Source organism: Triplophysa dalaica, chromosome 19 (assembly GCF_015846415.1).
Source record: "Triplophysa dalaica isolate WHDGS20190420 chromosome 19, ASM1584641v1, whole genome shotgun sequence".
Taxonomy (NCBI): Eukaryota; Metazoa; Chordata; class Actinopteri; order Cypriniformes; family Nemacheilidae; genus Triplophysa; species Triplophysa dalaica.
Genome location: NC_079560.1, coordinates 13,482,231 through 13,505,606, shown reverse-complemented (window position 1 = coordinate 13,505,606; position 23,376 = coordinate 13,482,231). Strand labels below are relative to the sequence as shown.

Genomic DNA, 23,376 nt, shown 5'->3' with positions numbered 1-23,376 from the left:
TCGTTCAATAGAAATATTTGTCCTGGGATGTAGAATAAACGCATTTTGCTACTGGGACCAAACCTATAGCTTTACAATCCAGAGTTGGGTGTAACTTGTTAGTAAGTAATAAGTTGCTTTAAATGAATTACTTTCCCCTTGAAAAAGTAAAGTAAGGGATTACACACATTTTCCTGTTATTTAATTACAGGTATTTCTGATGTAATTAAACTGAATGCCTTGTGTAGCCTAATATTTGTGTGTGTGCAATAGTGGAACTGACTTCTAAATTCAAAGTCTAACTTTTAAATCTGTGCTTTAATGTATAATTCCCACATTTGTGATACTTTATGTATAGTTTTATAGTATTTTAATGAATTAAAAGAAGCGTCTATTCTTCATCAAGGTTGATAGATATAGAAAGTACTTAGTAATTAAATACTTTTTGCAGAGACTCATTTGTAATTGAATTACACTATTGAAAATGTAATTAGTAACTAGTAATTCATTACTTTTTTAGAGTAACTTGCCCAACACTGCTTCAATCCCACTCTTTATGTACACATTCTGAGGTGTGGGTTTAAATAATAACTCTTAAATGCATAAGGAGAAAAACAGATTCAGTGACCTTAAAAATACTTTATACAGAGCGGTTTAAAATGTGCATTTAAAATGATTTATTAATGAACTTTTTGTTGCTTTGTTTTTCTACGTTTTAAAACGTGAATTGAATAAACCGTTTTAAATGTATCTATTTATTTATAGTATTAAATAATGTATCTATTTTTAAGTAAGTTTGATTTGTTGAATTAAACTCCGTTTTTAAAACAAATTAAATAAACCATTTTAAATAGGTTAAAAAATATGAATTAACAATGAAGAGTTTGGTTCCAGAATGAGATAAACTGTTCAAAAATCATGTTTTTGTTGAACATTCGAATTAATATCAAACTGCAGTTGGTTTGTTATGATTCAAGCCATAATAACTCAAAAAATACAACTAACACATGACTACATAGGCTGCTTTTTTCTATTAACTATAATTGAGCGCCCCCGTGTGATGATTTTCTTTTTAAATGGTCATAATCTACAAAAACGACACGAATAAACTTGATTTAATAATATACATTTACACACACCCCAAGTCAAATTAAAATAAAAATCTGTAGCATGTGTGATTTTAAATCATTTACTTTATTGTAGAACTCTAATGCAATATGTATGCTTCTTTTTAAATAATTTATAAAGCACTTGGAATGTTGGAAATGTGCTATATAAATAAACTTGCCTTGGCTTGCATATGACAGTGAGGTTATAGACAAATGTTAGATTTTTTTAAGTAAAATGGTTTTACTATAGTAACCATAGTTCATTTATAGTAAAATAATAGTAACCACAATTTAATATTTGTAGTAAAACTATGGTAATCAATCTATCCATCCACCCAAAACCTTGTTACTATAATAATACAATGGCAAATTTTCCTAAGGGATTAAGACTAACAGATACTTTAACAATAAATCAACACAAACAATGACTCAAATTATTTTTATTATTTTTGTTCTTATTCCGCAACAGACCACTTGGGGCTAACATAAGCCTGTCATAATAATTCCAGTGAGGAACATCTATCTCATAAGCCGCAGGTCTAGAATGACAAGTGCATTATGGGGAAGAAAGTGCCTACAGCTCTACATATACTCAACATCTGTGGGGGGACAACAAGTGTTAAATATAAACTCTACAATTACAACACTCAAAGGTTACACCGAATACACATTCAAACTGTGATGGGATGACACATTAACACTTAAGCAGGAAAATTATCCATCTCTCAAAAAAAACAACAACAGGACATCTCTTCTCTCTTAAAAACATAACAGATAGAAACATCTGACAAGGAAAGATGTAACCTCTGTTAGGCAATTTAATAGAAGAAAAGCAAGTATGAATGTGACTGTATGTGTACAAGTCAGGATCCCTAGCACAGCATACTGTCCTCAGAGAGAATAGGTGCCATCATTTGCATCCCAAACAGGTCACAGCACTGAACAAAGGCTGAATGAGCATAGATGACAGCTTTTTGGGAAGAAGAGGCTCGGTCTGCTTATACGTTGCTGAGGGCATCGACACCAGGCAACACTTTTCCCTCCAGCAGCTCCAGACTGGCTCCGCCTCCTGTGCTTACGTGACTAACCTTGTCCTCTGTGTCCCACTTAGCACAGCATGTCGCCGTGTCTCCCCCACCTAAAAGAAACAGAGACATGATTTATAAATTGAGCTGAGTGGAAATGTCCTTTTGGAGCCTGAGATCTTGTGATGCATGAAATTCTCACCAATGATGGTGATGCAGCCATTTTTGGTCGCTTTAACAACTTCGTCCATCAAGTTTTTGGTTCCACGAGAGAAGTTGTCCCACTCGAACACACCGACAGGTCCGTTCCACACAATCTGCTTGGCTCTGGCTACAGCCTCTGCGTAGAGCTTAGAGCTCTCAGGACCACAATCCAAACCCTTGACAGAAAGGTGACCAGAAAGAAAACATTGTCTTTTAAGAACATCCGTTTTGCAGTTTTCACATAACTACTAAAGGCAGAATTAGTCTAAATGAATTGCTCTTTTAGAGCTAACGTTAGCGTCTAAATGTGAATGTCTTACCATCCAGCCAGCTGGAATACCATCTGCAACTTTGGAAGTCCCTGTCGCCGCCTTCTCATCAAACTTGTCCGCAGTGACGAAGTCGACAGGGAGTGCGATCTTCACTCCGTTCTTCTCGGCCTTAGCCATTAGGTCTTTCACAATTTTGGCACCCTCTTCATCATACAGGGAAGTGCCAATCTGAGCACAAGAGAATATTTGGAATGACAAGATACAAGGTATTACAATACAGCCTTTTGATACACTTGAGTAGAATTGGATGGCCCAGCAATAAAAGGGGAACAACACGCCCCCTTGTGGATGATACTGAGTTTTTATACGGAGCATTTAATACTCTGGAATTGCGTTTTTGTATCCTAAATCCACTCACCTCCATGTTGTTAAGAACCTTGAGGAAGGTAAATGCCATTCCTCCACCAATGATCATCTCGTCCACCTTATCCAACATGTTATTAATCAGTTGAATCTTATCTTTGACCTTAGCCCTGTAAACATCAAAATATTGATAAAACAAAGTAAAGGCGCTAAAATGTCAATATTAAATCACGTTACGTTCTAATACAAAAATTCAAAAGTATTAATCTTCTTTCCACAACAAAGGAATACAACGTTAATGAAAAGGTTTCATTAAAAGATAAAACCTTAAGACTTTATTGACATTTAGGAATGGCTTATCAGTGAACTTTGTTTTTGGGACGAACCACAGATGTTAATGCTGGGGTGCTCATTGCAACCGACGAAAGTTATAACATGTGGAAGTTGAGCAACAGCGCAAAATGTGCAACAGCACAAATCCTTTACACTGGAGACGTTGTGCCAATATCCTTTCAAAGTACTTTAAATGTTAAATGTAGTACTGTTTCAAGCAGGTAGGTAAAGGGACACGGTCAGAGGCTAATCCATTTAAAGTGTGTAGCATCATATTAGATCCCACACAGGTGTGTGGAAAGTCTCTTTGGAAAGTTTTAACCTAAACATGGCAGGAAGTCATGAAAAACATGGAATCTATAAAATGCGTTCAAATATGAAAGGTTAGGCCACGGGATTATACTCTGAGCACTGGTGAAAAAGGGCACCGTCACACATCTACTCATTGCATAACAGGATAAACAACTATTCCTGGACTGTCATTAATGCTCTCTGCAGGGTTTTCAAACGAGAGGACAAAAGCCTCATGATCCAACAAAAATTTAGCAGTGCATTAGCTGCCCAGTGTCTTGTAAAATTTAGGTCTTTTTCATCACCAAACCAAAAAAGTCTTACCCTCCGAGAATGGCCAGGAAAGGCTTTTGTGGTTTCTCAAGGGCCATGGCAAAATAGTCCAGCTCCTTCTTCATCAGAAAACCTGCCGCCTTTTGAGGGAGGTTCACTCCAACCATAGAGCTGCAGCAAGCGAGATACAAAAACAATTAACTTGCAAACCAAAGCAAAGAAAAGGAAACAGACAATAATTTGTATATTTTTTTATTTATTCTAGTTTCACAGTTTTGTGGAAAAGCACTACCTGTGTCCTCTGTGTGCAGTACCAAAGGCATCATTGACATAAACGTCACCCAGCTTGGACAGGGAGGCACGGAAAGAATCAATTTCCCCTTGAGTTGCTTTGGTCTAAAAAGCATCAAAATTGTTAATCAGGTTATATGACGTCACATGCAGAATTAAACAGTTTTAACTGAAAAAAAAAACAAGATACGAATAGTTGATCTTATGGAATTTGCTTATGAAAATTATGTCCAAGCTATGGAACCCTTGTCAAGTTATATGGCAATGTGGCATATTATATTATATTGAGCCTCTAAATAAATAAAATTGAAGAATTGATTAAAAAAATCCTTGAGCTGGCTGCAAATAAGGGTCAGAAGCGCCATCACACACATATTGCTTTTTTATTTCAACATAAATCTACCAAATAAATGTATCAATTAAAGACTTTTTTGTGCATATGGCGCAAATAGGTGTTTTTGTGTGTCTTTGGTGTGTTGAACCGTGCATTAGATGCATGCAAAACTAAAGTGTCTGAAACAAAAGATTTATTCTATCTAAAAGCGAATGCTCACCCAGACCTGCCTGAAACGCTTTGTGTAACCACACCCCCACAAACGTACGTCAGTTCGTGGCATGATTTGACTAAGACTGTCCAAATATATACCCAAGCAAGGTGTGTGTAGCTGTCAGTACAATTGCTTTGGAACCTGATTTTCCAAATATGCTAAGTTATAGTTCAATCACATGCTTGCAGTGTTCGACCAATCCCTACCCACTGGTTAACCGGCCAATCATAGCACACCTCGCTTTTCAGAGCGATGAACTCTGGATAAAAAGTCCAACCGTTTCAAAGAGGCGGGGCAAAGAGAAGATAGAAACATGCACGGTATGTACCCAGCATTGTTTTTTATCTTAAATTGTGTATACACATTGCATTACAGAAATTATATTTGTTTTAGCAGTGTCATATGACCTCTTTTATATCTCACAGCAGAGGAAAGAGCCACTGTACCAACTTTAGAAAAGTCTCTCCGCATATAATCGTGATCATGTTACTGCTGTGAATACGCACTCAAAGTTCATGACTTTTGAACTAAAGTGAATTACATGTTGCGTAGGTGCCAATAAAATGCCAGGCACCACGGTATGAATATATGACAGTTTCCCCTATTCTGTCCCCACCCCTTCCTCTCTTCTCTCCTTCCTAGCATGCATTCCAGTCAGGGACCAAAGACCAGAAAAGCCACATGGCCAGATATGACCTTCCTACAAATGCCAATAGGTCAACTGTATACAGTATCTCTGCACGCATACACAGCCACCTCTAGTCTTTGAGAGCTGCAGACGTCTTTATGTATACAAGCGGTCACACAGTCATTGCACCATTTTGACATAAAGCTTAAAAACGGCTTTTAAATTATAAATTTAGTGGCCGGTTTCATGACAAGGTTTACGGCTTGTTCCAGACTAAAATGAATGTTTGTTTTAAAAGAACTTGCCCTGACATCTTAAAATACACCAGCGCCATTGGTTTGTCTCAAGATGCACACCAGTATGTTTTTCCATCACCTTTTTTATAAAAGTGACTTTAATATCCTAATTTAACGAAGGCATAGTCCTAGCTTAAGCAAAGCCTTGTTTGTGAAACTGTGCCAAAAAGTTATCCCAAGTATACTACTGGGCTGTCAATCCTGTATAAGATGCAGTGTAGCTGTTGCCACGACGACTGACCTTGTTACCCGATGCATCTTTGCCTTTTCCCTCCTCAGCCAGATGAAACCGCAAGTTCTCCAGCAGAATGACAGAACCAGCAGCTGGGTCTGCGCAAGCTTTCTCCACATCTGGACCCACACAGTCCTTCAGGAACTGAACATCTCTTTAAAAACAAAAGAAAACCAACATCATTTGACCTGTACGGCAAAGCACTGCGTTAATATGGGCTAACAAAAAGTATATCACTGCAGAGCGCATTACTAATAAATGTCACTTTGAGAATGCATTATATTTCTAGTGTTTATGTAGAAAATCGCTGCAACGTCATTACAGTTGTCAAACAGATGTGGAGCGATTACAGTATATGCTGAAGGTTAAGGTTATAAATAACCAAGATTTTATTCCTTGTGTGAATGCGTGTAGGTTAAGAATCTCATATTGCACACTGAAATTATACACAGCATTCTTCAGTTATAATGATAATCATTCATAGAGCTCTTACTTTCCCAGCAGGTTCTTGAGTTCTACAACCACGGGCTCCAGAGAGTACTTGTTAGGCATAGGGACTCCATCAGGCCGACCCAAGTGGCTCATCAGGATCACTGCTTTGGCCCCATTGTCTAAACAGTGCTGGATGGATGGGACTGCGGCCTTAATTCTAATCATATAAAAAATATATAATTAATTTAATATATTATTAATGTCCAAACTATTAAACTCATTTCTAAATCTAATTTTCTAAATATTCACATCTTAAGAGTCTTGATATGCAATAAATACGTTTTTAATCTCACCTCTGGTTATTTGTGATTGTCTTGTCCTTCATAGGGACATTGAAGTCAACCCTTCGGGAGAGAGAGACAGAATAAAATAAGTTTCATCTCATCATAAAATTCACCAAAACGGGTCAAAACTATAGGAATAATTAAAATAGAAGCAACCTGCCTCGAAAATGTAGATGAGATTGTTGGGTCAAAACGGATTACACCAAATGAAATACTTTTTACATGGTCGAATTTAAGCCAAGCAGCTATTTATCACTATTATTTTTTAAACCATGGATTTAGATGTTACGGAAAAGCAAACATCAGTGAATTAATGAAAAGCTTGCAACTATTACACAAATTTTGTAGCATTGCACACTTATGAGTCAACAACTAAATAACCAAGTATCATTCTGTAGGTGCACACACACTACTGCACGTCCACACTGTCTCCATGACTACTATGGATTACATTACACTAAAGCCCCCATCCAGCAGTTGAATGAATTCATGGGAGCGAATAATCAATGACGTAGACAGTATTGTGCTGTTTTTTTTTCTAATATTATTACTGATATCAACACAACTGATATAGCAGTGGGTGACGAAATCAGCCAACATAAGCAACTCACAGTGCATAAATTGCTTATATACCACGTGCCACCCATTACAATAGAGCAAACTTTTTGTCTTGTAAATATTCGTGACAAACTTAACATGCCTACCGAGCTGTCAACCAAAAAGTTACAAAAGTTAACTTTGATTAAAGTACAGTCAGACGGTGGGCGTGGCTGCTTTCAGTGAAAGGATTGCGCATTGGTTGTCAGCGTGTGGACCTTTTACCAAAGACCGTTTACAGGCAGCCCTTTTGCTTTTGGACAGTGTGTTGAATACCAATGGTTATTTATGCTAAGAACATCTGCGATGTCGAGTATGTTTATGAGACAAACAATCTATATTTATGTGTAAATAATGACATTTAATTGGATGTACGGGCGCCGTACCAACGAGTTAGAACAAGCCACCAAACGAATGTCACTGTGCCTACTGTAAGCCTAAACTTTACAAGTTAGTACGTATAAAACAACCATAGAAGGCTAAACCATTAGGGATCATCAGGGAATAGCAGAGGGTAAAAAGGCATTTAAGAATCTGAGATGTGAAAACGCACAAATAAATGACCATTTGACATCTGTAGGTATGGGGTCATTCACGAAGACATTTTACAGCATCTATCGATATAATTGTCATTTTATAATATATAGTAGAAAAAAAACATAGCTTAGCAAAACATGCGGGTGCTCTTGGTATGTCTGCCATCCTGCACGTATCATATATATTTAAAACGTGACGCGTGACAGATTCACTTCCGGTTATCATTGATCGAACTAAAAACACTGAAACGTTCATTCACATAGTTTTGAAATAGTTTTCGATGGCAATAAATTAAGATCGGTACCCCAATATCTACACCAAGCACTTGTTTTTGAAGGACATGTTATAATAACGGTGTCGCACGCTTCATACAAATTTTAACGGTGACAATTCACTCTCACCTCATGATCACGCGCTTTCCTTTCACATTCACCTTGTCCAGAGTGAGTTTGTTTGATAGAGACATTCTGACAGATTGTAGATTTGCAGTTAAGGTCTTCTGTGGTACAGTGCTTGGAAAGTTCCCGAATGAGAATGACCTTAGCTTGATGCTGATGTACACGGGTGGGCGGGTATTGTAGAGATACGCGATTTAACAAGTCCAGCGCTCATTGGATATACTGATTGTCAATCAATATCAGAGGGAATAAGATGCGTTCATACCTCACACCAGCTTGCTGTAATTTTCCTTCCCAGTACCCACATTCTGTTCTGCATAGATATTATCATTATTCAGCTCGAGCTCGGCAAAGCCTGTATACTTAAAGTTCAATACATTGAGTAAATGATTTAAATATAACACATGTATGAAGAGTTTGGTTTCAAAATGATATAACAGTTTATAAAATATCTAAAACCAGGTTTTTATTATGTCATCATAATAACCAACTACAGTTTGATTATTAATTTGAATGCACAGTAAAGAGACCAGATTTTTTTTCTCATTTTGGAACCAAACTATTCATACATATATATTAGGGCTATGTTAATCGCATCCAGAATAAAAGTTTGTGTTTACGTAATATATATCTGTGAACAGGGCATATTAATTTTGCATTTATAAACACAAAACATACACATACTTGTCAACATTTAAATGTATTCATTTATATTTACTAATAATTGAAATTCTAAGTGAACGTTTACTAATCATTATATTTTATATTTTTCTAAAATAAATGCATTAACTTGTATGTTTTCATAAATACAAAATTGATTAGCACAGCATACTGACATAAATTACGTAACCACAAACTTTTATTCTGGATGTGATTAATCACTATTAATCGTTTGACAGCCCTCACATGATATATATATATAAATGAATAAAAAGGTAAATACAGTTTAACAGTAAAATGTCCTAGATTGCAACCAGTTTATCTGGCCTGAAAATGTAATTCTCTAGTCTAGAAGATGCTTTTATTATCTCTCTACAGTCTGTAAAAAATCCATCTGCTGGTAGAATAAAGCAACTTTGATTTGTATAAAATGAGTCTTTAAAACAGTTACAAATCAAACGATCAAAGCGGCAACAACTTTCTGCTTTCGGGTATCTGATCTAATCTAAACACACTGTCAATGTGAAGTAACCAAAGACTACTTATTAAGATTTAAACTTCATTTATTACATTTTTACAGACATGCCAACACAGCAACAAGACTGGATCAGGTGAAAATGGTCTCCATTTGTAAAATGGAAAAGTTCAGAATGTTATTTCAGCCTTTCCCGACAAATTACTCCCTCCATTCCTTGGGCTGCACCTTTCCTATAGGTGACCGGTTCCATGTGATGCCTGTTGAAGTGATCACCTGCAAGAACATTGCACATAAATGTGTGATAAAAAAATAATGAGTTATAGAATGTTTGTTTGCAGTCACTTACGTATGCCCAAACACCTGTGCAAAATGTAACTCCAGCAATCATCAATGCGGATCCATACTTTGCGTGAAACGCAGTGGACAGATCAGACTTCTGTCGCACAGCGAGCTGACGCGCACTTTGACCTATTACAAAGAAGTGTATTTATGTTTACTACTCAATTAAAGCACTGTTCAACACATCACTTGTTAAACAAAAGAAAAATATCAGACACACTGAATCTAAAACCACTATGACCTTCCTGTATCCATAAATAAGAATACAACAATCTTCAAGCTTTCAGACAAATCGCTCTCCTAGACGTAATGAAACATGTTGTAATAGACAAATTGTTACTACGAGTGTAACAGCATGCATCACAATTACCACTGATGACGTTATTAGCTTTGGGGGTGACACTGGGCTGATAAATTTAATATCGTACATGACACTCAATTTGAGTTATAAACAGTTTTAAAGGTTGTAAACTTATTAAATTGGAGTTCATATTACATTAAATAAATTTGCAATCACGTACACACAAGCTACGAACAGATGTGTCTGCCTTATGCTAGCTGTCTGTAGCATTCAATTAACAGGCGGCCGGATTAAAAAACGGTATAGAAAACAAACGCATATCACAGAAACTCATTGTAAACAGTCATGCCTCTACTAAGAATGTTATCTTACCACTGAGGTTAAGGGCAGCCTTGGCGAAACGATACATGGCAATGTCTGGTCAAGTCGACTGCACTTGCTAATACGTTACCCTTGAACTGAATGCCAGAAACAAAATGGCGTATAGCACACCGGAAATGCACGAGCGAGACCAGTGCGCATGCACTGTAGCCTAAAAAGGCGATAATATTAGTAAAAACCAAATATTATAAAACTAGGATTAAGTTTAGATTGTTATCGTAATTCGTTTGAAAGGATATTGTTTATTATTTACGTTTTATTAAATTATAGTAATATTTGAAAATAGTTTTATGACATGGAGACACTGTGGCACCTTTTTCAAAACAACCCTTTCAGGAACTTAGATGTCACATCTTAACATCAATATAAACGTTTTATTTTCAACAAATTTTCCTGATAGATCCTGATAGATGCTATAAATACAGCTATTGCAGTTGTAGTACTCGACATGTCAGGATGGCCGAGTGGTCTAAGGCGCCAGACTCAAGGTTGTTCCCTTCCGTAACAAACGGGTATTCTGGTCTCCGAATGGAGGCGTGGGTTCAAATCCCACTTCTGACATAACCTTTTTCTCAAACAAAGCAATATTTTTGAAAATATTGATCTCAATATTATTTACTAATTGATTTACAAGCGAACCTTTAAAAAATCCAGAAACTTTACAAAGGCGGTTCCTGTGTGCATGACTTTCAGAAGGGCAGGACTTTAGTTTTATAGCACTGTACTGCATTAATCCATAGACGTCACCACCCTGACACCTCAGGATGCCTACCTATGCCTTCAAATCATACACTCATTAAAAAAACAAAAAACGGATACTGTCAACTGACGAAAACGTCATAAAAATGTTCTTCTCCTAAAAGCAATAAACGCCAGAAAAAACCCGCACCGAGGTTGTTCTTACTCATGCACGAAAGGGTTGACAACTTTTTATCCAAAAATAGGGGATGTGTTAATATTTCACTTGTATTATTTGTAATCGCATGTACAATTGTGCTCAAAAGTTTACATACCCCTTGCAGAATCTGGAAAAAGCTGAAACTGAAAGTTATTTCACTAAAGAAATGTTAACATAAAGTTCACATTAAAGAATAATATCAGAATTTCTCAAAATAGCCCAGGGCAAAAGTTTACATACCCCTGATTCTGAATACTGTATGATGTTACCTAAACAATCAATGACAGTTTTTATGTTTTGTCATAATTGTTTAAGGGTTTCTTGTTTGTTTTGAGTCATTAGACTGTCAAATGATCTTAAGAAGAATTATTCAGGTCCTCCACAATCTTTGCTTTTTCAATATTTCTGGATATTTGACTCATGTCCAGCAGTAACTGTTTGATGTTGAGATTTATCTTTTTGCATTCAGGACAATGAAGAGACTCATAGATAACTATTACAATAGATAGAAACATTCAGTGCTGCCCACAAAGTCAACACCATTCATTTTAAGTCAGGTGAGTGTAAACCTCTGAAAATGGTTTTGGAGTAAAAAATATATATAATTTCCTGAAAAACATTTATGTATTTTTAAATCGTCTGAAGGACATTAGTAAATAAATAAATAAGATGTATAAATGAAACAATATTAAAATTTACACCAAAAACATTTTCAGATGTTTTACACCCACCTGACTTGAAATGAATCATATTGACTTTGTGGGCAGCACTGAATGTTTCTATCTATTGTAATAGTTATGTAGGAGTCTCTTGATCGTCCTTAATGTAAAAAGATGAATCTCAACATCATACAGTTACTGCTGGACATGAGTCAAATATCCAGAAATATTGAAAAAGCAAAGATTGTGGAGGACCTGAATAATTCTTCTTAAGATCATTTGACAGTCTAATGACTCAAAACAAACAAGAAACCCTTAAACAATTATGACTAAACATAAAAACTGTCATTGATTGTTTAGGTAACATCATACAGTATTTAAATCAGGGGTATGTAAACTTTTGCCTTGGGCTATTTTGAGAAATTCTGTTATTATTCTTTAGTGTGAACTTTATGTTTTCTTTAGTGAAATAACTTGCGCAGGGCAAAACATTGTAAAAAAAGAAAATTGTATCAATCAATATTTTTAGCATTTAAAAACACCAATTTAAACTTTCAACCAAAGTAAATCTTTAAAACTCAAAGGGAATAATTGTAATAAATCATATTCTTTAATAGTGAAACATGAACAGAAAAGTATTCAAATTACAAATACTTCTATTGGTGAGTCAAAAAGAAACAATCTCATGGAAGGTCTATTTAATCTCAAACTTTCCTGAGGGGATGTTAAGACTAGAATGTGATGATTTAATGACCGATTCCCTTCTGGAAGCTTTTAGTATATTGTACGATACTGTAAATTGGTCCATCAAGCAAATTCTCCTTCCCATCATTTCACCTAATATGCATTTAAAACTCAAAACGATACATTTCGCAGCATATGTTGATGTAAATTTTTTGGTTGAAACTTTCTTGCGATACAAAGAAGTGTGAGCGAAATTATGTCCATATTAACAGCAAGCTCAGAAGTTTATCAAAGTATATTCTTGAAGCACATATCTACCCAAGAATATCTACAGATGACGTTTGTAACAACTGTTAAGTCACAGTTGCTTTAGGTATATAGGCTACAACAGCTTTAAGAAAACAGTGATACAAAATTCTGTTTACAAACACAAGACATACTAAAAAAGATGGTGATGCATATGCAATGTCATGGTGGCTCAGACAAAACATCAGCAAGTGTGACTGCAAAAAAATCTAGGACACATGGAAAGATCAAGGTTTGGATCCGTCCCCTGTTCTGCATGTTCTAATCCTTCTTTTTGTCCTTGACTTCTTCATCATCTGTGTACTCCGTTGGTTCTTCTCCAGGTTTAAGAAGCTTGCCAACATAATCATATTTCTCTGCAGAAAAAAAACGGATTTGATGGTTAGGTGTTTACAATATTGCCACCGAACATGATGTTGAACACAAAATGTGCTATTTACAAAGTGTATCCGCATGAATTTGTATACAAGTAACAACTGTACAACCAGCGAAAGCTGGGGGAAGGAAGTGTCCTTCAACTCACGCGTGAACTGGGTCTCCCACTCGCTCAGGCTTTCCTGCTGCATGGCACTGAGATCCGAAAGATCATCGTTAGTGTCTTTCAAGGCCTCCTCCAAACAGAATGTGGCTAAACCTCTGGAGGCATCTTTGCCTGCAAAGACCCCATAAGGGCCCTCTAAAAGTGAACAAAGTGGGTGTTAGCAGGTTCATTTTCTATTTCTGACCTCCTTTGACTCAAACATTGAAATTGAAATCTGTGGATGAATTAATGTGCATGGTTCAGTGATCTCCTGTCAATCTTCGACCTTTATCCGAGTTTAGTTAATGATTCACTGATGACAATCAGATTGGTATTGCCAAAGTGTGCACAAAAGGCACATGTGAAAATAGATGATGTGAATAACTTGTTTTAAGCAAAAATCTCAACAGACATATAAAGTTGAATGCTAGATTAGAGGTAACAACGAAGAGTAGTTCAAAAGGTGCAATTTAAATGGAAACTCATACAAGGGGCGTGGCTGAAATGAAAAAGAGAAAATAAAGCTTTAATAGCATCGAATGACTAATACATTTATACGTGGGAAATGCGTGCAAATCCCATCAAAAGCAATACAAATCCTAATTCACAAGTGTTTCCTGTCAATAAAAAAACAACTTGAGATAACTGTAAGACCAGCGAGTTCGCGTAACATGTCGTGTGTTACCTGGACCGTAGAACTTCTTTCCTCTCGTAACATCAAACACTTTTCCGTTGACAGCCATCAGGATTCTCGGGTTTTTTGTCCCGTCATACTCCATCAGTTCTGCTAAAGTGAAATCTCGCTTCTTTAGTTTAGGTAACTGCTCTTCGACGGGGCCATAGTCTGGGGGCCTGTCTCCGCGAACGATCTTGTACAACAGGAACAAGCAGAGACATAACAAGCTTATATTCAGAGGCGAGGTGAATATCTCTTGAAGGATTCCAGAACTTTGCTCGAGCTCTTCTTCAGCCATTTCGTTTCTGAATACGAATACTATGTGAGATCATCGAGACTCACCAAAAACAACTGTGCACCAATCACAGCAGCCAAAAACACTCACTAGTGTGACGCCAGCCAATGAGATTTGAGATGGATTTCTGGGGCGTGTAGTTTCTACCTATGGTTGTGGCTTCTGAGAGCATTGCGTGACTGCATTGTAATTATGAAGACGGGAAAAGGAAAAAAAAATATATAAAATATATTTCTTTTTACTTCTCATGAAAAATAATGGTTCAACTATATTTCTTTACCACCGCGGTCTAAACTTAAGTTGTCTATGAGTGAATTATGTTTACTGAACAACTAATAGTAATAAGCGAAAAACTCCTACATGCCTATTTAAATACATGCTAGGTTACGTTAAAAAAGTGAATGTAACTGAATAATTTGTTGACTGTATAGTGAATGTATCTGTATAATTTTTTGACTATGCATAAGCATGTTTATTTTTTGTTGTTGAGAATTGATTCATGTGGTTGTTTATTTCACTTAATCCACAAACAGTGCACACATGTCGTACACGGTTTTAGACCAACAAGAAATAACTGAGCAAAAACAATAAAACGCAAAAAATATATTTGATTAATATAAAAGAGTAATCAAATAAAAAAACGTATTACACATCTTTTGAAGAAGAATAAATGCGTTTCTACTAATCCGTATTTTTTAAGGATTTGAAGAACATCAAACAATTCAGTGAAATGTCAGAAAAAGTAACACGACTGAACTTCATTAGGTTGTAATTGTGACCTCCAAACAGCAGGTGGAGGCAAAAGATATTGAGCGGATGGTTATATTCCTATGGTTTAAGTCCAAGAGAGCGTGCGTCTGGAAAACAAAACACAGCAGTGACGTGGCCACAGGACAGAAAACAGAGACAGAGGACATTAGGTTGGATTCGTATTTCCTATATTTGTTTCTGATTGAATTTTTATCATATGATGACATAACTGTCTGCTCACTTAAAGCTGTGTTAATTGTCTGATGAAAAGTAAGCTTAGCATTATAACAGTATTTGTACAGTATGTGGCTATGACGAGGTGTGACAGATAGACAGATGTGAAGTGGTAATTTAGCGATGTTATACTAACACATATGTGTTCGTATATGAGTTTCTCTTGCGTACATTTTGAAAGCTGCTATTGGTAAACGATTGGGTATTGGTTTTGTTCATATATTTCAGGACAGTGTAATGAATTAAGATGTCCGACAACGAAAGCTCAGCAAGTGACCAAACGGAGAAATCAGTGGATCAAGAATCCTCATCACCTGATCGAGATGAGCCCCCCTCCGATAGTCAGATTGACAGGTCTACTGATGTAGCTCCAGTCCGTAAGACAAGGAGGAGACCTGAACATAAACCTCCACCAGAGGACCAAAAGACCCCAGAGACACCACCACAAGCAGAAACTGCTTCAAACGTAAGCTTTTATCACAGTCTTATTAATATTTGGATGACAATACCAATTCTTCTTAAAGGGATAGTTGACACAAACATACAAATTCTGTCATCATTCAGATTGACAAACATCCAAAAGCTGCATGAGTGTATATGGCCTGTACAGATGTCGATCATTTACAAAAAAAACAACAACAACAACAGGATTTCCTCTTTGTATAAGAGATGTTTTTATATCTGTGTCATTGTTTTTCTTTAAAACAGCCCTCTACAGAGTCGACTGATTCTAAGGGAGGCTGGGGTTACTGGGGGAACTGGGGTAAATCTCTCATCTCCACTGCTACTGCCACTGTAGCCACAGTAGGTAAGTTACTACCAAAGAACTTCTACACAAACGTTTGAGAATGTTTATTTAATTTGAGCAAATATCAAAACAGAGGCTAAATGTGATGTCAAGATTTGGAGAATTGACATCTTCGCTGTTTATTCACATATTTTATTAAAGATGCATTAAATCCTTTTGTATGAATGTCGAGTTGTGGCCGACGTGTAGGCACTAAAGCTCAGATTTGAGAAGAATTGAAGGAGGCTTGGGGAAAAAAATAAACACCACACGTGCGCAAAGCTTATTGAGTCGTGGCCCATGTGAATGTCAACAATATATTACGAGAGCGGATGAATAAATATTTCAACTGATAAAACTGTATTTGCGTTTCCTGAAAGCTTTTTGCTTTTCTATTCTTTTTCGTTTATATTTGAATAAACCCACATTCCCAGACATGCTGTAGTTTCCCTTTTTGGCAATTAATTTTGTCTAATAAATACCCTTGAATAGAGTGTTTTATCCATTTTGTACCAAACAATCATATTTTGATGGTTTAATCTCACCTGAAGGGACAGTAAAAGCACATGTTCTACAGATACAGTATAACCTCTGGACATCACTTTTGGCCACAGCTGTACAAATCCTACCCTTGTCACAATTCTCGAGCTAAAGCCCTGCATTAACAGCGTGGACATCTGTTTATTATTAAAGGAGTGTTTTTTAATTAAATCATTCCAATATTCTCTCTAGCAACAGTTCGGTTTATGTGTCATAGTGACTGATGCTGCTCTTTTATTGGCTAAGGCCAAGGGTTGTCACAGGTCATTGAGAAGGCAGAGACATCTCTTGGAATCCCTAGCCCTGAGGAGCTTTCTGCTCAGGTGGAGGAGGAAGAGGAAAAAAGTGACGGTAATTCATTTGACCCCTGGAGCCATGCTAACTGAAGTCTTTATTGACGACCCAAAATAATTTACATTTCTTCTTGTGGGTACAGCCTATATTGAGGCAGATAAAGAGGAAGGGTCGCAGTCTTCTGGAATGGGCGGGGCTATGGGAATAATCTCCTCCAGTAGCATGGGAATGCTGTCTTCCTTAACCAGTGTTGTTCAGAGTACGGTAAGGACAAACACATTTATGTTAGATGACGATAAAGCTAAATACACAAACAGCCGCAGAAAAAATGAATCAGCATTTTTAGATGTATTGTGCCCATTCCAGTTCAATGTCTGTTGAATTGCATCAAAATCAAACGTCAGGAGTGACATAAAGCAATGTGAAATACTGACAGCATTACAAGGTTATCACATTATTTATTATAACTTTTCCTAAATACATACAATACAAATATTACTGTTGTATTCCTTAAAAGTGAATATAATCTTGTTTTCTTTGCTGTATTGAGGTCAGAGAATATACAGAGCTTTCCATTTTTCGGACCCGTTTCTCCAGTTTATATTTTCTGCTAATACATGCAAATGTAAACAATATTTGTATTTGAAATTTGAGAGAAATATTTTTTATAGTTCATAGAATGAAATAGAAACGATAATTGTACCTAAACTCATACCTATAAATAGTAAATTCAGATAAACAGAAAATAGTTTAAACTGAAAATAATTTTGAAATGATCACTTAATTTGTTTTGCAACTGTATATTGTAACCTAAAGTATTTTATAAGTTATAGTTTATTGTCATATTTATATTTGTATAGCATAGGTTAACATATTTTTGTATTTAATGTGAATGTCTGAGTTTTAACATTTATCTTTCCTCCACGTTTTTGTTTTCCAGGGTAAAACAGTTATAAGTGGTGGTCTGGATGCATTGGAGTTTATTGGGAAGAAGACGATGGATGTGATAGCAGAGGGAGACCCCGGCTTTAAGAAAACAAAAGGGCTGATGAACAGAAACTCAACACTGTCACAGGTACAACACTTAATATAGAAATCTGTTTTAATGAGATGTATTACAAGAATATTCACCCATATCTACAATTTGCTGTCCGTCATTTTCATAAAAAGTAAACTCTTGTTCTATAAAAATACCATAAATCTAATTTTTCACATTTATACATTTACAATTGAAGTCTATGGGAATGCATTAATCTATTGCATTGTACAGAGGCTGTTAACAAAGCTAAACTTATTTTTCAAGGTCTTAAGAGAGGCAAAGGAACAAGAAGAGCAGCAGACAGCCGATAACTTCACATCGGAAACACAGAAGAAGGCTCATTATGGGATGTTGTTTGATGAGTTTCAGGGGCTGTCCCATCTAGAGGCTTTAGAGATTCTCTCTAGGGAGAGTGATACCAAGGTAAGAATTTACAAATCTAACACAATGAAGACAATGGGAGCATGAAACAATCACATGTAGTTCAGTGTAGTGTGAGACTTAAATCTAATCTTGTGCATGTCTGCAGGTGAAATCTGTCCTGACCACTTTGTCAGGTGAGGAGTTGGTTAAACTGAGGGAAGAGTTAGAGGAGATTAAGGAGCCGTTTTCCCTTACAGAGTTTGACGATGAGGTGGAGGACGATACAAGAGGTAAAGAAGTGCAATGAACACAAATCTGTAGTTAAAAACCAGCAAACCACATGATCGTTAAAAACATGTTAAATACAAAACAAAATATTAAATCAATGGGAAAAAAGGAAATCTCTATCTCTGAAACCTTACATCTCAGGTGATGATGGAGAAGAGTTCATAAAGGAACTGACAGATGTTCTTGAAAGCTTGCTCATATCCACGTCAGCAGAAAAGCTTTGCAAGGTATCACTTATATAGCATACCTGTTGAATGATAAAGTTCAGATCTTTTATTTTAGCATTATTAAATTACATATACTTCATTTTAATTACTCAGGCCAGAAAGAACGCCTTCAGCCGCATCACACACATGAAGTCACAGCAGGAAGATGAGGAGAAAGAACAGGAAACACCAGCGGTAAAATGCAACGTTGAGGTCCGTAAATTATCCTATAGAGACAGTATATGCATTATATGAATAATGTTTATTTGCTTGCGTTTTGATCATTAGAGATATTCTTTTTATAGGAGGCACATTTGTCTGCCATTACAAGCTTGGCCGAGTTCACCGCAAGATCCATAGAGCAATTTCACAAAACAGCTGAAATACTACTTCATTGTAACACGGATGAAGCCACAGATGCAGAACAAGCCAAAATCCTATCGCAGTGAGTTATCTTGATGCAATTTATTACAAGCAATGGTTACTACATGCCTCATTGGGATTCAGTTAAATTAATACAATGATGTGTTTTTACTTTTAGAGTCACTGTGATTATGTGTAAGGAGATATCAGTCCTTTGCAAAAAGTTCACATCAGGCTTGACTGCCATTGGGGTGAGATAGAGGAATTCAAAGCCTATATCAACATTGTTAAAATTGTATGTATAATACTGATGCCAGTGCAGTTATGACACCAACTGTGCATGTGAATGTTTTTCAGGCAAAGGAGAAGGGAGAAGTTCTCAATCCACTTATAACCAGCGTTTTTCTAGAGGTGTGTGTTTATTTTTATGTCTATGACAATCACCATTCAACCCTAAGATTAAGGACTTTACACCTGGCTCTTAAGCATCATGAGACATTATCTTTTGTTTTTTATTCCAAGGCTTCAAACAGCGCATCATATATCCAGGATGCGTTCCAGCTTCTAATGCCGGTGCTTGAAGTGTCTCATATTCAAAGGACAGTGGAGTCTGCACAGGCTTAAGCACTAAAAGAAGTCCTGTGCCAACACAGTGTTTTTAAAACCAACATGCAACATCATATGATGATGATATCAGTTATCCGCTCAGGTAGACTTGGTAACCACATGATATACTTTATGGACTTTCCAGCTGAACTGTAAATAAGGTATTGTTGGCTCTTCTTTTGTATTTTAGTATATTTTTGAATAGTGTGAGGATTCTCCCTATTGCTGACAATGTACAAAATAATACTGTCATTTAAATGCATTTCATCATGATTAGATGTATAATGAAATTATAATTTAAAAGTCTTAAATATATATATTGTTCCCAGATATTGGTTTATGCAAGTCATATCAGTGTTAATGTCAATTATCTTTTAAATAAACTATTGTTAATTGTCTTAAGAGTGTTTTGGACATTTATGAATACAGTTTACATACTACCCTATGCACAACTTTAAAAATATGTTTAGCTGTGACAGTGTGTACTAAAAGTATAGCCTTCATTGCCACTAGATGGCAATGTCACACTGTCTTCATGTATTCTGCAGTCCGTTTTTGTTTCCTCATTTAGTTTTTTTGTTTAGTGCATTATCGTAAGATAACCATTAAGATCCAGATTCTATTCAAATGCATTAAATAAAACGATCTGATTATTTTGCTCTTGTTATGTAGGCATGCATAACACCGGAAAAAAGGCTCAAAAAGTTTACAGTCTGTGGTTGTTATTGGAAGTACTTTTTTGGTTATTCTGATCAATTAAACAGAACCAGTAGACAGTACAACACCTTTATATGTGAAAATCAATACATTTACATACATAATTTAGACAATATTATGAGGATGGGGGAGATGCAGAGGCGGTAATATTCAGCTGTTCCAGTTTCTTTGTTAAGGAGACGTCCGTGTCTTCTGTGCTTTCTGTAAGAGGCTCTAAAAACTGACATCCAGCTACCCTCTTCCCAGTGAGGGGGTCGACCAACTGCCCAACTTTATACACTATCTCTGAGAGTTCATGCTTGACGTGTTTGGATCTTCTCTCTGGCAGAGCCTTCAACAAAACAACATCCCCAACAGAGCACTGTTCTAGAGCATCATGGGCGAAGTAGGTCTTCCTCTTGTTGTAAAACTGAAACACGAGCATGTGAAAACAGATTAGTTGAATCCGCAAACATTCATAACTGTTTTGCAAAGAAGTCAAGCATTACAAATAGGTTGACATGATAACATATCACATGCATGCATACATACGTTTACGTCACAAGGCTCATTTTAAGTGTCATCTCAGAACTATTTTATTGAATACAATATGCAATATTTTGAAGTCGACACATCACTTCTTACCTTGAGCAGGTATGGATCAAGCACAAGTCTGGTAACTCGCACCTTTGTTGTCTTCTTCATTTTGGTCCCGATCACCCGACCAATGACCCATTTCGCATGGACCGATGCTTGCTTAACGGACATGCTGTTTAGATTCGCAGTGTCATAAATATTAATGTTAAACGAAGTCAGAACTCGGTCACAAAATCCAAAGCTGTTACCTAAGCTAACTAACGTTAGTTTGTGGACAGCTCTGCGCAGTGAGACCACGTTGCGTAGTATGCAAAGGACATTAACACTTAAATTAATCTGGATGTAAGTGTAAAATGTAAATAATATGCTTACCCGGTATTCTTTTAAGGCAAACGTTGATGTAAAGGTCAAAAACTCATGAAAACATATCACACGCGTCTGAATGTCAAGGCTGGTGGCGCATATTGATGACGTAATACGGAAGGTCAATAGAGGTTAACGGTGCCAAAAACGAAATTGTAGTTACTAATATGTCTGCTTCGAGAATTGATAATTGTTAATAATGTTTCTTCAATGACTTTTTTGTATGTTAACTTGTTAATATCCTATTAATAAAAACGGTGAAACATATTGAAAATATGGGATTCTGTTATTTAAAACTCAAAACAATCCAAAAAAGATATATTGAAAATGATAGTATATGTTATAACAATTAAATACAAGTTAAAACAAATAAGAAGATAATTTGAAAAATGTTGCTGTCGTTCTATGTCCAATCCATACATTTGAATGTTGTTCGGTTATCAACGTGCTTTGAAACATATTATATTGTTTTCTTCAGAAGAGAGTAAGTCATACAGGTTTGGAATGACATGAGGGTGAAAAAATGAAAGAATTTTCATTCTTGGGTGAACTGTCTCTTTAACACGCCATGACATTCATAAAACAATATCAAATTCTTATTTTTCCAGCTATTCCCCACCCCCTTTATTTTTACAGAGATGTTTGTGTGCACTCCAATGCACAACATGAGTTGTGTCTGACCAATGTAAATGCATTTGAGCGTAGTATTCGCCTTTGAGTAAGTCACTTTTAGTAAAGTTAGAAACCGACATAAAAGTTACCACTTGAGAACTCCCTCTATAAAATTTGCCCTGCACAGAGCAAAGTTTATTGCAGAAAAGCTCTTGCAATTTAGAGGTCCAACTCCCATTTGAACTATTTGGCTAGCTGTTCCAAATGGCAAGGCGTCAAGACTTGGGGAACAGGCATTTGTAAAATAAGAAAGATATGTCTAAAATAGGGGAACAGATCATGGCATTCTCTAATACGTGTTCAACAGAAGAAATAGAAATCGGTTTGTCCCTGGGTGGGAACTGGATGAGGGCCAGAGCAGTCGAATCTGGTATTAATCAGAACCACACAGAAAACATGGCCTGTTTCTATGTGATTCCCATTTAAGGCAGTGCAATGGGATATTTAGTCGAGGGCTAACACACCATCACTTTGCAACGCTCTTGCACATTTAGGAACATGTAATATATCAGTCAATACGCTGAATGACCGGCTCGTTCCATTTCAGACCTTATAGATTTAAATGAATGTAGTATACAGACGTACAAACTTATTTATTTAACGTCTAGCAGCACACAGTACTCTACATCTGTAAGCGGTCACTGTGTCGGCCCGAAACACAGATTTCAAAAAACCTTGAAGCGTTTTGTGAATCAAGTTCACTCTGTCATCCGTGACTTTTAACATCTCTGCTTCTGCTCAAAGGAATAGTTAACCTAAAAACGAAACCTTTACCTCACCATCATGTTTTGTTCCAAACATTTTCTTTCAGTGGAACAGGAGAAACAGTTCTTTCCATATAATGGAAGTAATGAGAACTATATAATATATTCTACGTCCATATAATGAGGTCTGTTGCTATTTAGCTTCTAAAATGACAAAAACAGCACCATAAACTTGCAACATTTTCCAGGTTTTCTGAAGACAGATAGCAGCTTTGTGAGAGGAACGGTTGACGTATCTGTTCATAGAAAATCTTCCATTTCTATTGCTATTAAACTCATTTTAGATCTCAAATAGCAGTTCAAGATGTCTCACAGCATGTTATAAGACATTCTGTTTTGTTTATTTGTTATTGGCAACATACCTTGGCAAGCAGTATTTCAATTTACCAAAATAAAGGGAAATACATATTACAAAAACATCGCCACCCTTTCGCTTTTGTGGTAAAGAAAAGAAGAAGACAGTCA

General features: G+C 36.3%; 5 protein-coding genes and 1 non-coding gene across 6 annotated transcripts; 2 read left to right on the top strand and 4 right to left on the bottom strand.

Moving 5' to 3' along the window:
* Window positions 1-1,512: 1,512 nt before the first annotated feature.
* pgk1 (phosphoglycerate kinase 1) lies at window positions 1,513-8,314 on the bottom strand. The gene is made up of 10 exons (XM_056731857.1): window positions 8,156-8,314; window positions 6,630-6,680; window positions 6,338-6,493; window positions 5,854-5,998; window positions 4,142-4,245; window positions 3,901-4,020; window positions 3,008-3,122; window positions 2,638-2,817; window positions 2,316-2,493; window positions 1,513-2,226 (listed from the first exon to the last, which is right to left on the bottom strand). Exons 1-10 carry the CDS (start codon window positions 8,218-8,220, stop codon window positions 2,087-2,089), a joined length of 1,254 nt encoding a protein of 417 aa, XP_056587835.1. The 5' UTR covers window positions 8,221-8,314; the 3' UTR covers window positions 1,513-2,086.
* A 1,040-nt stretch (window positions 8,315-9,354) lies between these two features.
* Window positions 9,355-10,440, bottom strand: LOC130408118 (cytochrome c oxidase subunit 7B, mitochondrial). Its single transcript, XM_056731581.1, has 3 exons — window positions 10,303-10,440; window positions 9,637-9,758; window positions 9,355-9,563 (listed from the first exon to the last, which is right to left on the bottom strand). Exons 1-3 carry the CDS (start codon window positions 10,337-10,339, stop codon window positions 9,489-9,491), a joined length of 234 nt encoding a protein of 77 aa, XP_056587559.1. The 5' UTR covers window positions 10,340-10,440; the 3' UTR covers window positions 9,355-9,488.
* Window positions 10,441-10,761: 321 nt separating this feature from the next.
* On the top strand, window positions 10,762-10,872 carry trnal-caa (transfer RNA leucine (anticodon CAA)). Its single transcript has 2 exons — window positions 10,762-10,799; window positions 10,827-10,872. It is a non-coding gene; the product is annotated as a tRNA-Leu (tRNA).
* A 1,584-nt stretch (window positions 10,873-12,456) lies between these two features.
* pgrmc1 (progesterone receptor membrane component 1) lies at window positions 12,457-14,398 on the bottom strand. The gene is made up of 3 exons (XM_056731222.1): window positions 14,064-14,398; window positions 13,382-13,534; window positions 12,457-13,214 (listed from the first exon to the last, which is right to left on the bottom strand). Exons 1-3 carry the CDS (start codon window positions 14,350-14,352, stop codon window positions 13,120-13,122), a joined length of 537 nt encoding a protein of 178 aa, XP_056587200.1. The 5' UTR covers window positions 14,353-14,398; the 3' UTR covers window positions 12,457-13,119.
* Window positions 14,399-15,182: 784 nt separating this feature from the next.
* Window positions 15,183-20,472, top strand: fam114a2 (family with sequence similarity 114 member A2). Its single transcript, XM_056732042.1, has 14 exons — window positions 15,183-15,269; window positions 15,562-15,799; window positions 16,042-16,141; window positions 16,907-17,011; window positions 17,097-17,218; window positions 17,895-18,029; window positions 18,258-18,416; window positions 18,523-18,646; window positions 18,786-18,871; window positions 18,965-19,063; window positions 19,156-19,295; window positions 19,392-19,464; window positions 19,571-19,624; window positions 19,736-20,472. Exons 2-14 carry the CDS (start codon window positions 15,581-15,583, stop codon window positions 19,835-19,837), a joined length of 1,518 nt encoding a protein of 505 aa, XP_056588020.1. The 5' UTR covers window positions 15,183-15,269; window positions 15,562-15,580; the 3' UTR covers window positions 19,838-20,472.
* A 119-nt stretch (window positions 20,473-20,591) lies between these two features.
* Window positions 20,592-21,601, bottom strand: mrps17 (mitochondrial ribosomal protein S17). The gene is made up of 3 exons (XM_056732043.1): window positions 21,485-21,601; window positions 21,161-21,284; window positions 20,592-20,945 (listed from the first exon to the last, which is right to left on the bottom strand). The coding sequence occupies exons 2-3, from the start codon at window positions 21,281-21,283 to the stop codon at window positions 20,652-20,654; spliced, it is 417 nt and encodes a 138-aa protein (XP_056588021.1). The 5' UTR covers window position 21,284; window positions 21,485-21,601; the 3' UTR covers window positions 20,592-20,651.
* Window positions 21,602-23,376: the final 1,775 nt, after the last annotated feature.

Excerpts from the sequence above, each read along its gene's own strand:
- pgrmc1 (XM_056731222.1), bottom strand. The coding sequence starts at position 14,352 with ATGGCTGAAGAAGAGCTCGAGCAAAGTTCTGGAATCCTTCAAGAGATA. Across the intron at positions 13,535-14,063 it reads AAAGAAGTTCTACGGTCCAG|AGGGCCCTTATGGGGTCTTT; the intron begins GTAACACACGAC and ends GTTCACTTTTAG. Across the intron at positions 13,215-13,381 it reads GTGGGAGACCCAGTTCACGC|AGAAATATGATTATGTTGGC; the intron begins GTGAGTTGAAGG and ends TTTTTTCTGCAG.
- fam114a2 (XM_056732042.1), top strand. The coding sequence starts at position 15,581 with ATGTCCGACAACGAAAGCTCAGCAAGTGACCAAACGGAGAAATCAGTG. Across the intron at positions 18,417-18,522 it reads CTAGGGAGAGTGATACCAAG|GTGAAATCTGTCCTGACCAC; the intron begins GTAAGAATTTAC and ends GCATGTCTGCAG. Across the intron at positions 19,625-19,735 it reads TAACCAGCGTTTTTCTAGAG|GCTTCAAACAGCGCATCATA; the intron begins GTGTGTGTTTAT and ends TTTTATTCCAAG.
- pgk1 (XM_056731857.1), bottom strand. The coding sequence starts at position 8,220 with ATGTCTCTATCAAACAAACTCACTCTGGACAAGGTGAATGTGAAAGGA. Across the intron at positions 6,681-8,155 it reads GGAAAGCGCGTGATCATGAG|GGTTGACTTCAATGTCCCTA; the intron begins GTGAGAGTGAAT and ends TCTCTCCCGAAG. Across the intron at positions 3,123-3,900 it reads TTCCTGGCCATTCTCGGAGG|GGCTAAGGTCAAAGATAAGA; the intron begins GTAAGACTTTTT and ends TGATGTTTACAG.
- LOC130408118 (XM_056731581.1), bottom strand. The coding sequence starts at position 10,339 with ATGTATCGTTTCGCCAAGGCTGCCCTTAACCTCAGTG. Across the intron at positions 9,759-10,302 it reads GGCTGCCCTTAACCTCAGTG|GTCAAAGTGCGCGTCAGCTC; the intron begins GTAAGATAACAT and ends TCTTTGTAATAG. Across the intron at positions 9,564-9,636 it reads GCACAGGTGTTTGGGCATAC|GTGATCACTTCAACAGGCAT; the intron begins GTAAGTGACTGC and ends ATGTTCTTGCAG.
- mrps17 (XM_056732043.1), bottom strand. The coding sequence starts at position 21,283 with ATGTCCGTTAAGCAAGCATCGGTCCATGCGAAATGGGTCATTGGTCGG. Across the intron at positions 20,946-21,160 it reads TTGATCCATACCTGCTCAAG|TTTTACAACAAGAGGAAGAC; the intron begins GTAAGAAGTGAT and ends CTCGTGTTTCAG.